Source organism: Erpetoichthys calabaricus, chromosome 15 (genome assembly GCF_900747795.2).
Source record: "Erpetoichthys calabaricus chromosome 15, fErpCal1.3, whole genome shotgun sequence".
NCBI lineage: Eukaryota > Metazoa > Chordata > Cladistia > Polypteriformes > Polypteridae > Erpetoichthys > Erpetoichthys calabaricus.
Window position 1 is genome coordinate 81,065,198 of NC_041408.2, and position 19,160 is coordinate 81,084,357.

Below are 19,160 nucleotides of genomic sequence, written 5' to 3' on the forward strand. Positions count from 1 at the left end.
TCCAGAAATGCTTCCATTGTCCAATATGCCCAGGTCCTGCCTACAAGAAGCCATGCTAGCTAGAAATCACAATCAATAGTCAGCGGGCAAGGCTGCATGGGAGAGAGCAAGGAGTAAGAATGTGATTGTGTATTAGATACAGTAGATTGAACTATTGTGTTCACTTGAGTGAAGCCTATGAAGGGTATTTCCTTGAATAAAACAATGTGTTTTGAACCCAGGACTGTCTTGGTGCAATTGTGTTTGAGATTCAGTAGCACCCCCCACTGGCCACATGACATCAGACACTCCGAAGGAATGTTTCCAACATCTTGTGAAATCCATGCCATGAAGAACTGAGACTGATTATAGAGAGCAAAAGTAGGCCCTCCTCTGTACTAGTGCAGGGGTCCTAAGAAATTACCCAGTGAGTGTACACAAGTTTATTAATACAGATAATAGGCAAGAGGTACACAGTTTACAAAAAAAGTCCAGTGAGGGGCCATGTAGGTTTTGATCCCAAGTATTAATGTGGAGTATCTTACTAAGAATGATTTTAATTCACATGATAACCTTGAACAATATTAGAGGGGCAAAGGTTGTGGTGCAAAAGGGTTTTGAAACTTTTTTTTTTTAATACTAATTTTGTGCATCCACTTCCTGATGTCAATTTCATGCACTATTTTTTAATTTTATACAGTGACTTGTGATATTATTGTGCTCAACTGGTAGAATTCATGCTTTACTACTAAAATAAGAGATTACAAGGGTGATAAAAAAGGAACCAAGCTTTTAGATAAAGCTTTTGATTTACAGTTTGGTTTTCGTCCTCATTGATGATAATCATCTCCGGGGAATAACAAAAGAATGTTCAGGTGCCACCCACACCACCAAAATGAAGTTTCTATGCAGGTTTGCTACATTCACTTTCCAATGATAGGAAGAGGCGCTCAGGAAAACAAAATGGCCACAGATTAGATTTGCAGTTTCTTCCGTTCGAGAGGAAGGCCATTTGAGGTGGGGTGGGCAAATGAATTGGACGGCCCCTGGGCAGAAGATTCTCTCTCAGCTAGCCTAGGAGCACTGAGAAATTTCTTAGAAGGAACTGGAGGCTATAGTCAACTATTGGTCGGTCTGATCTGCCCTGATTGGCATTTCGCCACCGCAACCCTCACCAAAATATGTACAGTATACAAAATTAAATACATTTCAGTATATGAAAACCCCTCATTAAAGCTATCACCAGTAAGCACCCTACAGGCAGGTAGTGTGCTGCAGTGGTTAAGGCTTTGGACTTCAAACCCCAAAATCGTGGGTTCAGCTCTCACTACTGACACTGTGTGACCCAGAGCAAGTCACTTCACTCCTGCCTGTTCTCCAATTGGAGAAAAGAAATGTAACCAATTGCATCTCAAAATGTTGTAAATCGCTTTGGATAAAGGCGTTGGCCAAATAAATAAATGTATATCGCATTTGGAGAACATGCCCTCTTACAGAATGTTCTTTAACCACTTTAAATTTTATTCTATGCTTAGGTGCTGCTGTTTCTTGGGGAAGAAAAACATGAATATAACCATTAAATAAAGCACTTAATATATACAGTACAAGAGTATGCCAAGAACTATCCGCACTTTTGTAATAAATTTGTTAGGGTTGACTGTACAGCTTTCCCTGCATATAAACGAGGCGAGACACAAAAATAACCGGACTGGGCTTGACACTTTCCTGGAAAACCGTCTGGAGGTTGGCCGGACGTGAATCATAGAACTACTGTATATCCCCTCCTGCATGCCCTCTCAAACTGCCAACCGGCTAGGTATATCATGTGAATAGCCCAGTCTGAATTTACAGACAAAAACATTCCTGTACTCGATCATCCTCCCTATTCGCCCAATTTAGCTCCCTGTTATTTTCACTTGTTCCCAAAAATCAAAAGTGACCTGAAGGGAACTCCAATGGATGACGTGAAGACAAAAACAGTAAGCTTGTTGAAGAGCCTCAAGCAAGAAGACTTCCAGCACGGTTTCACTCAATGGAAGATACATATGGAGCAGTGAAGGTGACAATGTTTAAAATGCCGTAATTCATCAATAAAAATATATATGTATTTTTTTTACCAATCTAATTATTTTTGTGTCTCACTTCATATATACAGTATGGAAGCAATGTGCGACTGTGGTCACAGTGGTAATGTTTCGGCCTTGATCATTCAGTCTCTCTTATTGTTTTCTAGGAGTAAACATGGCTGCTCTCCTCTCTGGTTAAACCAAACGAGTAGCGAGCAGGGTTCCGCTTTTCATAGGCTGAAGATGTACTAGGGTCCAAAAGCCTTGTCAGCTCATCAGAATCATGGTATAGACTTGCTCAGTGTTGTCGTCGGGTAGTGGATATGGATAGACGTCCTTGCTCTTTTCTCATGCTTAACACTTGCCTGACCATTTTGGATCTCCTCAGTCTACTCGTAAACTCTCCACTTTGGTTAAACACTGTCTCCATATTGTGTAGAAAGCCTCCGATGGCCCCAGGTATACCTTCAGCCCTATAAAAAAAGGATCACTGCTCACTGCTGTTGTAGATGTACAGTCCACTCCCCATTTGCACCAAAGAAAACTACACAAGAAACTGAAGGTTGAAACTTCAGCACTGTGACCAGTGTATCCCTGAGACCGGTGCCCCAGCTGCTGTGGTTCTCTCCCCTGTTACCTGACCATGAGGCCTTGATAAAGGAAAGTCAAGGAGGGAATAACGGTATCTCATTTTCATGCCAGGACTTGGGTGTTGAAGGACAATACAATGGCTACGGTAGGACTGACATTCAAACAACCACTTAGCAACACTCAGGATGGACTTGAGGACAGGTTAGGACAGCAAAGTGGGCGATTTACCTGCTATGGCCAGAGTGTCCCCCTTTAGACTTGGTGGCAGGATCCCATCTGGCAAGCCTGATTATGGACACCTGCAGGGCAGCATGGGAGTTGTGGTCCCATGGCCCTGCCCGGTCAGGTTCTGTGGGTGCTACCAGAGGGAGCTGTCTGACAGTAATTTTACAAGGACCACTGTAGTCCTGCCAGACCCAGGAGTGCTTCCTGGAGGCAACTGATTAAGCACTGGAAGTACTCCCAGGTCCAGTGTTAAGAGAGAGCCCTCCACTCGGCTCAAGGAGTTGGAGTCAGGAGAGGAGCTGGACATCACTCCCCTATAAGAAGTGGAGGAAAATGGAAGGAGCAAAGAGAGGATTCATATTATCAAGATGTACTGTGTTGTGTGAGAGCTGTCACAATACGAAACAAAGGAAACTTGTTAAAGGTACATTATAAATAAAAGTACTGGCTTTGAACCCGGGACTGTGTGTGTGTGTGTATTTGTGTTTGGGGTGCTGAAACTCCCCCTAGTGGCCACACCACAAAAACATCACGTGTGCAGGGAAAGCTGTTCTGCCAGGCCAAACAAAATTATAACGAATTTGTGGATAAATTATAGACTTAGCTCACATAAATAATCTGGCCTAGTAAATTCTGGATATTGTATTGATATTTTTAAATGAAAGGAGAAAAACACCATAGCCAATTACAAGAAACAATAGAAAATTTAGAGTTTACATTAGAAATAACATTTTTTTTCTTTTGGAGCTAAAATTCTGTGACGAGCCAATTAAAGAATACAAGAGATAATCAGAATACATTCAGTATGTATATATTACATATGTATTTACAATTATGAACAGATTTGAGCAAAAAAAAAAAATGTTATAGCATTTGTTCCTGTGCAGTATAAATGTACATCCTGCTTGCCCTAAATAATTGAAATAAATAAGTGAACAGCCAAAAAGAACTTCAATATCCCCACAAATTAAAAAAAAATATATTGGGGCTTTAAGTTTTGCAGCTTGCTAACAGAATAATTATAGTAAACAAAATTATTATTGGTAAACTGTCAAGTAAGCACACTTCCCATTTGTATTTTACCCTTAATGTTATTTGCTTTATTTTTGCAAGTTAATTTAAGTGTCCTCAGAAATTTTCAACCATCTCCTTTTGTAAAAATTAAAATGGCTGCTTTAACATTATTAGCAAATTGCTAACCCAATGAAAGGTTGTATTAGCCCTACAGCACCCGGCACCACAAAATCCGAGTCTTCCATATTGCGCCATTAAATTTTTGACTTCTTTTTCTGATACCCCTTAGTTTCTCAAAGTTTAACACTTGGCCGTGATTTAATCTTTTGAGGGAGGTTACTTACAAAAAGTCTTTTATAATACATTAAATAATACTAGCTTTCTGACTTAGTAAATTAGCATTATTGGAAGATTTCACTTTTTAGAACGTTTATTTTCTAGGAGAAGCACCATTAGCCTGTTCCACGGTCCTTTTATTTTAGTGCTGTAGTTTTCATTGAACACTGTCAAGAGTTCCTCTCTGAGGTTCTTCAGCACTGGCAGTGTTTTGCAGTCTGGCACATTAACCAAAGAATGAAAAAAATGTGTCCACATTTCAGTGTGAGGGTTCCTGGAGAAAAACAAAAAACAATTTACTATTATTATTTACAGAAAAAAAGTATGTTCAGTAATGAAACACTCATCCATGAACCCACTTTATTCCATTCAGGAGTCCTGAGGAGCTAAAGTCTACAGTCGTGGCCAAAAGTTTTGAGAAATGACACAAGTATTGGTTTTCACAAAGTTTGCTGCTTCAGTGTTTTTAGATCGTTTTATAAGATGTTTCTATGATATACTGAAATATAATTACAAGCATTTCATAAGTTTCAAAGGCTTTTGTTGAAAATTACATTAAGTTTAGGCAAAGAGTCAATATTTGCAGTGTTGGTCCTACATTTTCAAGACCTCTGCAATTCACCTTGGTATGCTGTCAATCAACTTCTAGGCCCAATCCTGACTGATGGCAACCCATTCTTGCATAATCAATGCTTGGAGTTTGTCAGAATTTGTGGGTTTTTGTTTGTCTACCCGACTCTTGAGGATCGACCACAAGTCCTCAATGGGATTAAGGTCTGGGGAATTTCCTGGCCAAGGACTCAATTTTGATGTATTGTTTCTCGGACCACTTAGTCATCACTTTTGCCTTATGGTCCAGTGCTCCATCATGCTGGAAAAGGCATTGTGTGTCACCAAACTGTTCTTGGATGGTTGAGAGAAGTTGCTGTCAGAGGATGTTTTGGACCAATTGTTTATTCATGGCTGTGTTCTTAGGCAAAATTGTGAGTGAGCCCACTGCCTTGGCTGAGAAGCAACCCCACACATGAATGGTCTTGGGATGCTTTACTGTTGGCGTGACACAGGACTGATGGTAGCACTCACCTTTTCTTTTTTCCGGATGCCCCAAACAATCGGAAAGGGGATTCATCAGAGAAAATTACTTTACCTCAGCAGACCAATCCCTGTACCTTTGGCAGAATATCAATCTGTCCCTTATGTTTTTCTTGGCTTCTTTGCTGCCCTTCTTGACATCAGGCCATCCTCCAAAAGTGTTCAACTCACTGTGCGTAAAGATGCACTCATACATGCCTGCAGCCATTCCTGAGGAAGCTCTGCACTGGTGGTGCCCTGATCCTGAGCCATGAATAAAGAATGGGACCAAAACATCCTCCGAGAGGAACTTCTCCCAACCATCCAAGAACAGTTTAGTGACCAACATGATGGAGCGCCGGGCCAGAAGGCAAAAGTGATAATTAAGTGGCTTGGGGAACAAAACATCAAAATTTTGGGTCCATGGCCAGGAAACTCCCCAGACCTTAATCCCATTGAGAACATGTGTTCAATCCTCAAGAGGTGGGTGGACAAACTCTGACAGATTCAAAGCATTGATTCTGCAAGAAAAGGGTGCCATCCGTCAGAATTTGGCCCAGAAGTTGATTGACAGCTTGCCAGGGTGAATTGCAAAGGTCTTGGGAAAAAAAAAAGGGCCAACACTGCAAATATGGACTCTGTGTCTAAACTTAATGTAATTGTCAATACTGTAAAAGCCTTTGAAACATATGAAATGCTTGTAATTCTACTTCAGTATACCACAGAAACATCTGACAAAAAGATCTAAAAACAATGAAGAAGCAAACTTTGTGAGAACCAATATTTGTGTCATTCTGAAAACGTTTGGCCACCACTGTATTCCGACAGTAATGAGTGCAAAGCTGGAGGCAACTCTGGACAGAGTGTTACCTCACTTCACCTCACTGCCTGGTTCTCTCATGGCCGCCTTCACAAGTTCACACACTGGGCCATTTTACAGCCATTAATGAAAATAAAATGTGTAATGTTTGAATGCTAGGGAACACTGTAGTTTTTGAAAAACACACAAAATTGTGAAGTACATGTAACATCCAAATAATGACCAGGCTAAGAATCAATCAACATTTATTGAAAGTAAAACAAGCAACTTAAATTTTGCCACAAGCAGAAAAGTTACCAAAAGAAAGTATCCAATGAATTTGTTATTACTTTATAGAGGGTGCTTGGTTACAACAACTTTTGCATTGTTTTTATGCCACGTGTAAAGGCCAGCCCTGACACAGACAGGTGTAGGACATGGGTTCAAAGCACACAAGAGTTTTTATTTTTATTTTTCCTTGTGGGAAACGCCTTCCTCTTCCCCACAAGTCAAACACAGTTCCCAAAACACAAGCACACCTCTACATAGTTCTTTTTTTCTTCTCTCCCTCCTCCCAACTGTGGCTCCCCGAGTGGAGTGAGGCGGCCTCCTTTATACTGCACCTGGTGCTTTCCAATCAACTTTCAGCAACACTTCCGGGTGTGGTGGAAGTGCTGCATGCCAAGGCTCCGGAGCTGTCCAGGCACCCCCTGTCGGTGGCCACAGGCCCCAGCAGGGTTCAGCTTCTAAGCTCCAAGCCTGTGGCCCTGATGCAACTCAGGAGGGCTGCCTTCTCGTGTCCCAGGGGAGGTACTGCTGATGACATGTTCTCTCCTCAGAAGGGCGTCCCAACCGGGCAAGGACCCCGGCCATCTGTCAAATTATATACAGGTCAAATTCTGTTATAGCGAATATCTTTATAACAAAATTTTCATTACAACGAAGTATTTTTATGGTCCCGACTGTTTCCCCATATGACGCGAGTATATAGAAATCTCATTATTACGAAGTACATTCAGCAGATGCTTTCATTATAACGAAGTGCCCAAAACACCTTAAAATGCCTGAATGAATCATCCACAGAGCAGCTAGTTCTGTGGCCGCAGCTCAGTTGTGCACAATGATCCTCAAACAGAAACATTGTAATTGTTTTTTTTCTTTCTTCGAACTTTCCTCATACCGATTTTTTTTTTTTTGCCCTTTTTGTTTCCTGCGTTTTTTCAGTGATACCTTTTGCTTATCGCTCGTCAACATTCAAAAAACATCCATTGGAATTTAACTCATTGTCACCTTCCTATAGAAACGGCAGCCATGAAAAAATGGTAACGGTTCATATTAGAAAAAAAACTTTACATTTTTGCAGCTCTTGATTGTGGCCAAAAAAAAAGACGTTGCCAGTGAATTTGGAATTTCGCCATCGACGCTGTCAACTTTCTTGAAAGACCGAACAAAAAAAGAAAAAAATCTTGGGTTGCAAACGTATGTGAACTGCTGCATTTGAAGACGTCGAAAAAGCGGTTTTTATGTGGTTCAGGGATGCTCATTCAAGAAACATTCCTATTAATGTGGCACTCATTCAAGGTAAATGTGAGGTTTATAAACTCTCTTGGGACCTCCCCTAACTGGACGACACGCCGATGAGCGCCACGAAGTCCGATCTTTGCCTCTGTGGAAGACTGTTTATCTGTTGCCGGGGCAACAGCTATCTCAAAGATATTCTGCGTCTCTCCGCCAAAGCAAGATATCAATGGGTGATGCAGCCTGACTACTGTGTCTGTGTATAGCAGAGTGGCAGATCATGCTACAATAAATAACTGTGCTGTTCCTGTTTCAAGCTGAATAAAGTTGGTTTTCCTAAAGTACTGAGACTCTGCCTTGTGTTTTGGAGTGCAAGACAGGGACTTATAGTGCGACCCCGATCTTTTATGATTTGCTTCTGTGTCACTTCACTGCAGCGCTATGAGCCTATTTTTGCCCTGCCCCGGCAAACGGACAAACAATCTTCCACAGACGCTGCAATCGCATTTCGGGAAAGTGTATTATCGCAAGGAAATGCTGAGAAAAATTCTCGTCAGCATAATTTGTAGGCAGGAGGAGATTTAAATGAACACAAAAGCTATTGAAATGATTGCAAACGTCTGGGCACAAGTTAAAGAAAGCACTATAGTAAAAAATACAGAATCTCATTACAACTAAATTTGCTTTATAACTAAATATTTTTTAGGTCCCTGGGAGTTCTTTATAACGGAATTTGACCTGTATTCACAGATAATAACTTCGGAGTGACTTAGGGCTCACGTTAACTTTATTTGGCAGCTGAAACCATAAACAGGAGGACACAGCAGAATGAAATTGTGTCACCCGGCCTGATTGTGTGCAAGAATAGACAACAAAAATAAACAAGAACAACAACTAGAATAAGCAAGATTGAACAACAGAGATGGGAATCATCAATATATTGCACATATACGTTATATATTGCACTGTATTAACAGACTGATCATTGCTTAATCTCCGTGGCATTAACTCTCAGAATTCAGTATTAAAGATGGTTAAGCCCAAGTGTTGCTCACGTTAAGCTTTAGGATGTGATGTAAAGTGTTAAGTCTGAATAATGCTAGTGACAGTATTTTGTTGCCATCTCGTGAATAAAATAAAAATATCATGCTACAAAAAAAAGTTGTGTTTTTCCAATCTATGGTAACTCATCAATATTGATGAGGTGGATGGAGCCTTCAACCAAAACACACAATGGCATGTAAACAAAAAGTTGTAAATCCAGTTTTAGAGCAAACTGAAACTGATCCATTAGTTGAATCAAGTGATAGTGACGACAAAGTGAATTATTCAGCAGGGTTTGACAGAAATACTGAAACTGATGCATACAGTGCTGTACGCCCGGAGTGTCGTGATAAACCTGGTAACTTCAGTCACGTAATGCTGCATCAGGGTGCAGTATTTACATGGCAAAATGATTGTGATCTAGTCAGGGCCGGATTTTCCTATAGGCTAACTAGGCTTCAGCCTAGGGCCTCAAGATCAAGAGGGGCCTACATTCAAATTGTTAGCAAAATTAAAATTACACTATTCTAAAAACAGTGAACACTAAAACACTGAACCGAAAATAAGGAGAAATTCTACGCATATGACTAATAAACAAACAAAAATGTATTGGTTAAGATCAACGCGTATTACGTATTTTATTATCTCTCATGTAATTTACAAACTTAAAAATGGAAGGTGAAAGGGCCTCATAAGTGGAATAGCCTAGGGCCTCTTTTCATATAAATCCGGCCCTGGATCTAGAGGAAGGACAATAAAGACACCAACTCCCAAAACACTGCTCACAATGTAGCAGCTGTCAATGTTCATGTCAGGAAAAATGTAGAAGTCAATAAGCCTTGCCGCATGGTGGCCAACAATTTTACAAGGGGGACGTTGATCATGCAGATCAGGCACTAACAATCTATTCTCTTGTGCACAAGGAACAGAAAAAATATAAAAACAGTGCACAAAGAAACATGCTTCTACTGTCCTGTTTGCAACATAGGGCTGTGTGTTGGTTACTGTTTCAAAACATGTCACGAGAGGGACCTGTACTAAATCTGTATCAGCACAGTGGTGGACATTAGACATACATTCCTGTTTAATTTATGTTGATGTTTTGGTATTTATGTGTTTCTGATACATGTCATAACACTTTTACTTGTTAAAAAAAATGGTTTTTGGGTTGTTTTTCCAGGAGGTTACAAACATGGAAAATATAGCTTCATTTCTAAGTCTGACCCTGGTTTATAAAAAAGGATTATAAAATAATATGAAAACAAACTTTTTTTAACCTCAGTCAAAAATAGAAAAACATTACAAACATGTCGGCCTTTTTGTGTTTATATAAGTGGTTGTATTTCTAATCCTTGATCAATCGACACATGGCATTTATCAATACACCGTGGAGTTTGATAAAACAGTATAAATAGCTAAAAATGTTGATTCCCAAGAGACAAGTACTGCATGACAGACTTAAGAAAATCTCATATTAGTGGCTTTGCCAAAATTAAGTAAAATCAAATTTTACTTCAAATGCAAGTAGGATCAATCCATCTGTGTCAGCTACAGCCAAATGGACTGCACTAATCAAGGTTGTAGTGCATTTTCATTTCCAATTAAAAGCTTCTCTGATTAAACAGAAAACTATTTTACTTGGATAACAGTAACTAAAGTTTGCATATTTGTTAATGTTTTGGTCATCTTACCTTTTAAAAATGGCATTAGTCTTCCAAACATCATTTTCGTTTTTTACTTGCATGTACGACCCAAATAGCAAACAGTAAACAGTTCCTGCAATTCCATAGCAGTCAGTCTACAATAAATAAATAAAATAAATAAAAAGGAAACAATAGCTGAAATGAAAAACTTCATGACAATTAAATGGTTGACCTTTTAAAACAAACACTATCAACTACTGTGCATCTATAATCAAAGTACTTATTGATATGCATCTAAATTTAAATAGCAAAACACATTTTGATCAAAGTTTTTGCACTAACACCCCTAAATGGATGCACACACTAACTTGTCACTTCTCATGCTAGTATGGAATTGAAGAAAGCAAAGAAATGTTATAATTGTTGGATTTTCCTTTAACGTCCGCTGTATGATCTTATCTTATGTTAAACTGAATTCTGACCCAGGAGGGATCAGTGTAACTTTAGGCAACAAGGACATCCTACTTTTAACTGGAGTGCTATCTCATAAATCAGCATAAAAATCTGTTTAATCTTGTTAATTTCCTGTAAAGATAGACATCTTGAATATAAGACTGGCACAAATTTAGACATTGGGGCAGAAGTTAAAAGCAGTTACTGTTTGGAATAAAAAAAAAATCTACAATGACTCATGATTGACATGGGACATCCTGGAATGAGTGTGCTGTACTTCAGGCCTTCCCTAAATCATGACGAGATGTTTCAGAGATTGTCAATCAGCAGTCTTTTGTGACATCACGACTGTCTGGTGATATTTTTTCCAAAAGAAAAATGCCTTACGAATGCTTCAATCATATGGTTACCTTATCAGTCTCTAACAGAACATATTATTTCAGGCCTAATAAATATTGTTCACTTTACACCCACCAAGGACCCCAGCACAGCTGAATGTATCACAATCAATGGCTCTTTGAATCAATACCACCCCATCCCCAAATAGAATTCAGTTGCTCGAGTTTTGGAATTATTACTTAATATAAAGTTTACACATTATTTCCATTTTTACTTAAAAACTTGCTCTATTTTTCTTATTTTAAGCTTTATCCGTATGTAGTGTAATGAAAAAGTATTAAGACTGAAATTGAGTTTGCACTTTTGATGGTCCAACACATTTTTGGCACACCTGAGCAGGATTTGGTCATTTCCAACAAGTGTCCATGCCTATTTGTCTGCTTTTTCTGATTTATATTAATGACATTGATTCTCATATAGTTAGCAAACTGGTCAAATTCACAGATATCAATAAAACTGGAGGGATGTCAGATACTGAGGAGGCAAAAAAAATTTCAAAATGACCTGGGCAACGTTCAGAACTGGGCAAACACCTGAAAAATGCACAGGTTAATGTAGAAAAGTGCAAAGTGTTACACGTGATGCAAAAGGAACAACTATAAATACAAGATGGGAGACGCTGTCATACAAAAAGCAACTTCTGAAAAGGATTTAGGGGTTTATGTTAATACAACATTTTAATTGACTAAGCAATGCACAGAAGCAATTAAAAAAGCAATTAAAATGTTAGGATAAATCATAAAAACCGCTGAATGTAAGTTATTGGACATTATGCTCAAACTATATAATGTGCTTGCTTGTGACACCACATCTGGAGTATTGTTTGCAATTGTGGTCACCATAGTACAAGAGAGGCATAACAGCACTTGGAACTATGCAGAGGAGAGCAACCATGTACATCCCAGGACCTAACAACATGTCCGACTGTGACAGACTCAGAGAATTAAACCTATTTTATGTCTCAAGCAGAGGAGAGAGAGTGGTAAAATAATCCAGGTATTTAAAATCGTCAAAGGCATTGATAAAGTAGAGCCAACAACATTCATTCAAATTAAGGGTGAATCGTGTACTTGAGGAAATTTATGGAAAGGGAAACTGAAGCCAAAAAAAGGACTTCTTTACACTTTGGGACTCTGGAACAAACTACTGAGACATGTAGTTGAAGCAGGAACCTTGACAACCTTAAATAAGAATCCGGATGAGATACCTTAGGTATTAGCTAAAGAAACAGGCTTGATAGACTGAATGGTCTTGTCTCATTTGTCACATTTCTTATGTTCTTATGCTCATGAAATGGCCAATGATTTCAAGTCAATCTCGGCACTCCTAAAACAATTTCAGACTGCTAGGACCGTACTAATTTTAAATAAAATTGGTTCACATGAAGTTCCACTTTATTGTAAACAATCTTTGTCATTTTAGCTAAAGTGATCCTAAAAGCTCCCTTTTCAAAATAAGGTTTCTGACAAATGCTATAGGGGAAAAAAGTCTGATATTTATGCTGGAAGCATTTTGATGTCTCCATTTGTATAGCTGTGCTCATTTCATGTTTTCTATGTAAAAAAATGATTTGCTGAATATGACACAGACACTTCATCTTTAAGAAAAAATGTGTTTAGGTGTTAAGAATATATCTGCAGTGTTTGATTTTTTTTTTTTTTCAAACACATAACCTTTCTATGCAACAGATGAATTACTGTATCAAATAACTAGCAAGAAGACTTAACAGCTTCCCTTAGTCGGGTGGCAAGACTAAATCAATTCAGTTTCAAGTTTCTCAACCTCACCTGGTAGTTCCATTTTTTATTTGTCATCATCTCAATACACTGGAATCCAGACGTCTGGCACTTTGCTGTGAATGATGTTCCCTTTGCAAACAGGTGCATATCAATACTTTGTCCAAAATCAATTAACGATAAACCATGGTTCAAATTCTCTGTGTCACAGGAACAATCCAAAAACCTATTAGCAAAAACATACATCTTTTTATTACACCATAATAATGTTGTTTAGCACTGAAGGAAAAACTAGCATTTTACATGCAAGTAAAGTAAAATTACACATTTCAAATGTGCGGAATTAAAATTATGTAGTATTTTAAAGTTTTTTTTTTTTTTTTTTTTTTTTACTATTTCAATACCATTAACTGTTTTTTTACATTAAAAACAGATGCTCAGAACTTTGTTCATATTCATATTTCATTAAAGTCACATGACATATGTATTTAATTCAAACCAGGATCAAATAGATACAATTTATTCCAGCACCATCTGATGCAAATCAGAATACAGTATTTGCTCTTTTTTATATAATTTGTATTGAACAGAATTAGAAAAAAAAGCTCTTAATTTTTTTATGATTGCAAATGCACTGAAAATACACAAGTTTAATTGTATGTTATTATGTAATAAATAGAATTAAACGGACACTAGACAATATTTTAGAGACAAAGATTCTCATGGGTGATATTTGAAAACCAGCACCATCATGATGTATAAGAAGAATAAGATAAGAAGTGGGCTCAAAAAGGTACTTATATTTATTACGTACCTGTCTCCAAGTAAAAAGTTGTCTGGTTTGATGTCTGCATGGATTATCCCAATGCTGTGAAGCACGTCTACCATATGCAGGATGCAAATTGCAAAGTACATAACAAGAGGCTGTGGCATTGTCGTGTTGATACGCTTGTAGAGGTTTACTGCATTCTATTAGAAAGGGTAAAAAGGAAAAATAAATTATATGTGATACTCAATAAGATGATAAAGGCGACTTAATATTAACTGTAAATAAATTAAATATTTAATAAAGTCCTCTTTCTTCTCCAAATTCTTCTCATAGTGTCCCACCAAGAATATCCTTTAAATGGATGAAAATTGCTCCCCATTGCTAAAGTTTAATATGCTTGATTGTCTTCATTAATCACACCTGCCCTGCCACTTGTAAACCATTTTTTTTGCTGAGTAATGTTGCCGATTTTCTTCTGCATATGTGAGGAGGTTTAGACCCTTATTTATATAAAATCTCATTGCAGCACACTGTTCACTAATGGCCATATTCCAAAACCAATGACCTCAGAAGGTCTTAACTATAAAAATACTAAATGAGTACAGGATACTGTCAATTCATATCTAGATTTGTCTAATAAAAAAGTAGGCACAAACACACTGGAAACATTCTGACACTGAGTACTTTACACACTCATTTTGGAAAATCTTAAATGAGTATTGAAAAAAGGAGGATGGAGCAGAAATCTGGAAGGAGAAGAACCTTTCTTGGAATGTTAAAAAAAAGTGGACTCGTACAAATACACATTACCACTTTCTATGCTGAAACAGCCTACTGGGGGTTACTTGGCTACAGAAAATTATACCGTCTGTTAGTCCTTGTGTTTTTCTAAAAATTACAAGAGTATTTTGTTAAACAGAATTACAAGAGTAATTTGTTAAATAGTTTAAGTAGAACGTGTAATAATATCTGCTATATTGCTAGCATTGCCTGGCTATGCATGATTTTGTTGATAAGAGAAAAAAGCATGCACCAAAGAAGATGCTCTTAGAGCAATGAATTTAGTTTTTTTAAAACTTTGGATAATGGCAAAGAGCTTTATAAGATTAGTAAAAGGGCTGATGAGAATAAGAAGAGAGGAGCAGGAGAGACAACAAGCAGAATGGAGAGAGAGAGAGAGAGAGAACAAAGGAGAAGGAAAGGGTAGCAAATCCAAGAATACTCCGAGTAACTGCTGACACTCCAAGCAATACAAGAAATGGGGCACCTGGAAAAATTAAACATCTAGATGTACCAGGTTGTATGGTGTTCGCACTTTATTTTGCATGTTTAAACACTATTTGAACACTGCTTAAAGATTAAAATTTATGAAAGCCTGCATACCTGCCTGCACATTTGTTCTATTTTAACCACCAGGAGCAGAGAATCAAGTTCCTTTCTCAGCTGGGACAATCATGGTGAGGGAGCGAGCACACTTCCAAAGGGAAGGCTATAGTGACTATCATACCTGGGTGAAATCTGAAGAAACTATTGATAATAAAGTAGTGGATCATAGTCCTGGATGTAAGTGCATTACAACTGTGAAATGTATATCAAGGTTGGCATTAACAACAGAAAACTAAAGTAGCTGGAGAGAATTAAACATACTGTGGGTCCACATTAAAAATAATCTGTACATTAGATAAAGGAATTTTATGTATGAAGGAAAGGTGTCCCTAAAAGTCTTTCCATGATAAAACAAAGAACATGAAAAAAAATGGTGTTAAACTAATCCTATAAACTACCCTGTTGAAAACCTGTTCTTCATAAGGACTACTTTTGATTTCTTCCTTTGCCAACAAAGGTTAAGAAAGTGCTATATGATCTGTTATGTTTTAGTTCATTGGAGAACTATTTTAGCATTATTTTTTACATAAGAAATCTATTGCACCTTTATCCATAATACAGAACACACATTTGTCTGACAGCCAGAACAAGCAATCCTTACCAACAAGGTTCCAAAATTGTGCTGTTCCCCAATTAAAACACTTCCATTCTGGAAAAAGTGGCCGGAATAAAAGAGGCTGAACAGATGGCGAAAGTCTGGATGTAATCTCTCATTTAATATATGGTTAATGTAAAACTCCCAGTAGTTAGCAGGTTTCTCGACCTATACAGAAAAAAAACAGACTTAACTCCTAGTGCCATTGACTTTACATATTGAATGAAAATGACATTGTCTCATTGGAACACGTCAGTTGTGAATTTATATTTTTTTTTAGCTACAACATACACCAGAAATAGCCGTTAATATTTAGATTCTTGAGATCAAAGGTCTGTCATTTTCTAACCTGCTTATTCCTGAACGGGGTTGGGTGGGGGAGGGAGCTGGAGCTTATGCCAGCCAGCATAGACCACAAGGCAGGAACAAACCCTGGACAAGGTGACAGTCCATTGCAAGGCAGGTCAAACATACAGAAAACACTCATCAACAGTTGTAATTAAAAATATTGCCCTCTAGTTCAGAATGGACCTTTGTAGATTTACCATGAATATGAAACTGGCATATTGATTTTAGGATTTTCATTCATAAAGGTTTAAGTTATAATCTACAAGTATGCGAACAAGCACCTTTTAATTGCACATTCATTTCCAGACACCACCTATAGACTTCTAAAGCAATAAAACATGTTGACTACATATCAGATGTAAAAATAACAGATTTGACACACAAAAAAGGAAATATTTTAGAAAAAGTTAGCAATACTAATTACAAAAAAAAAATCCCAGAATCCTAGAAATAATCTATTTGTTCAAAACAAATCCCTGTGATATCATTTTAAAATCTTCACCTTTAATATAAGCTTTATGCTGTCTTTTGCATCAATAGCAGAAGACTGGAAGACCGTGGCAAAAGCCCCTTTACCGAGTACAGTGTCAACTTGGAAAGACTTGTCACCTAGAAACAGAAAAGAAAATGATTATTATATATAGTCTTCATTTATGAAAGAGTAAAACGGTAAGTATTATATTTCAACTAACCTATTGCCACCACAGATTTCGCATTGATGTTAGGGATTTTATGATTCCATTTAAAGAAGTCTGAATAGGAATTCAGTGGTTTAGGCAACTCTGTCAGTAAACGCGAAATTAAGTCACCACTCCAGGGATTGCTGATGATTACATCTTAAAAACAAAAATAGTATAGGAAACTTAATTGTTTTACATTCTATATATTAGCAGTACAAGACATTCATTATTAATTCTATTTAACATTTTCATTCCTTTGTCAAAACTAAGGTCCAACCAGCATACAAACATTATTTTATATATATATATATATATATATATATATATATATATATATATATATATATATATGCAAAAACAAATGTGCATGACATATCCCTTACAAAAATAAAAAAATTAAAAATCCTACTATATCAATAGAATGTCCGATTTTTTAATCTCTCTCCCTAACAGCAAATTGTATCTCTGCAATACAGTGCAGTAAGTGTGCTCTAATATACTGTACATCGGGGAGACATTATATATATATATATTGTATATATATTGTGAATTTCCCCTTGGGATTAATAAATTATATATATATATATATATATATATATATATATATATATATATATATATATATATATATATATACTATATATACACACACACACACACACACACACACACACACATATACAGTGATCCCTCGCTATATCGCGCTTCGCCTTTCGCGGCTTCACTCTATCGCGGATTTTATATGTAAGCATATTTAAATATATATCGCGCATTTTTTGCTGGTTCGCGGATTTCCGAGGACAATGGGTCTTTTCATTTCTGGTACATGCTTCCTCAGTTGGTTTGCCCAGTTGATTTCATACAAGGGACGCTATTGGCAGATGGCTGAGAAGCTACCCAGCTTACTTTCTCTCTCTCTCTCTCTCTCTTGCGCTGACTTTCTCTGATCCTGACGTAGGGGGATTGAGCAGGGGGGCTGTTCGCACACCTAGACAATGATACGGACGCTCGTCTAAAAATGCTGAAAGATTATCTTCACGTTGCTACCTTCTGTGTGCAGCTGCTTCGTGAAGTGACATGCTGCACGGTGCTTCGCATACTTAAAAGCTCAAAGGGCACGTATTGATTTTTGACTTTGTTTTTCTCTGTCTCTCTCCCTGCTCCTGACGGAGGGGGTGTGAGCTGCCGCCTTCAACAGCTTTGTACCGGCGGTGCTTCGCATACTTAAAAGCCAAACAGCCCTATTGATTTGTTTGCTTTCCTCTCTCTCTCTCCTGACGCGCACTCCTTTGAAGAGGAAGATGTTTGCATTCTTTTAATTGTGAGACAGAACTGTCATCTCTGTCTTGTCATGGAGCACAGTTTAAACTTTTGAAAAAGAGACAAATGTTTGTTTGCAGTGTTTGAATAACGTTCCTGTCTCTCTACAACCTCCTGTGTTTCTGCGCAAATCTGTGACCCAAGCATGACAACATAAAAATAACCATATGGTTTCTAGTTCGCGGATTTTCTTATTTCGCGGGTGGCTCTGGAACGCAACCCCCGCCGCGATGGAGGAGGGATTACTGTATATAAAGAGATAAGAGATATCTATATATATCTATATCTATATAATCTTTATATCTATATCTCTATCTATATACACACATACATACATACATAACATACACGTTATATAGAGTGTGTATACACACACACACACACACACACACACACACACACGAGGGAGTGAGCGTATGTGTAAAACCAATAACTAATTATAAATACTCATCTCAGTATTATTTGATGTGTTTGACAGATTGCAGTGTCACATGCACTTTGGCAGAATTTGCAAACTTACCAGACAGTAAAAAGTTTCAGTGTCTACATAAGTTTTCTCGAGGTATTTTGGTCCGTTTTCTACATTCTCAAAGATGTACATGTTATGTGACTTAGCTATTTCAAACTAGCCCTGTGTGAGATTGAGTGTGCAGTGCATGTATGGGATGGACCATGCAATTAAATGGTGCCTTGTCCATGGCAGTTTCTTGTCCTACACACAGTGCTTCTAGAATAGGCTGCAGTCTCCAGAACCCTGAATTCTATATAAAGTGTGCTTGAGAACATTAGCTTTCAAACATTTCAACACAAGCTACAAAACTAGAGTTGGTTCTCTCTCTTTGAATGGAATTAAGCTACTTAATTTGTGTGTACAAAGTTATTAAAGTATACTGAATACTTGCATTTAAAGTTCTCACATGGATAAGTCAGGGCTTGATTTTACCATATAATTTCTGGTATTTTAGAATGTCGGTTGTATAAGTCGAAAGCAGAAAACTCACGCTTTTAACCCAAGAGATTATGATATGCTAACGCCCACCTGAGCGAGTAACCACGGAGAACACCACCTTTTTCCCCCCCCCCCCCCCCTATGTATTGTGTCTACGTGACCACACGGTAATACCCGAACTATTCCGAAACGACATTTGCACTGTTTTGTGTTGTTTGTATCTCACACCCTAATACACC

At 37.7% G+C, this 19,160-nt stretch overlaps 1 protein-coding gene across 1 annotated transcript in view; it reads right to left on the bottom strand.

The window, feature by feature from the left end:
- Positions 1-3,695: 3,695 nt before the first annotated feature.
- bub1 (BUB1 mitotic checkpoint serine/threonine kinase) overlaps positions 3,696-19,160 on the bottom strand; it is a 52,405-nt gene continuing 36,940 nt past the window's right edge. Inside the window, exons 19-25 of the mRNA XM_051919253.1 lie at positions 16,665-16,808; positions 16,475-16,581; positions 15,631-15,792; positions 13,689-13,843; positions 12,926-13,100; positions 10,335-10,441; positions 3,696-4,485 (exon numbers count right to left, since the gene is read on the bottom strand). Coding sequence (XP_051775213.1) covers positions 4,290-4,485; positions 10,335-10,441; positions 12,926-13,100; positions 13,689-13,843; positions 15,631-15,792; positions 16,475-16,581; positions 16,665-16,808 — 1,046 coding nt within the window. The 3' untranslated portion in view covers positions 3,696-4,289. The remainder of the gene's footprint in view (positions 4,486-10,334; positions 10,442-12,925; positions 13,101-13,688; positions 13,844-15,630; positions 15,793-16,474; positions 16,582-16,664; positions 16,809-19,160) is intronic.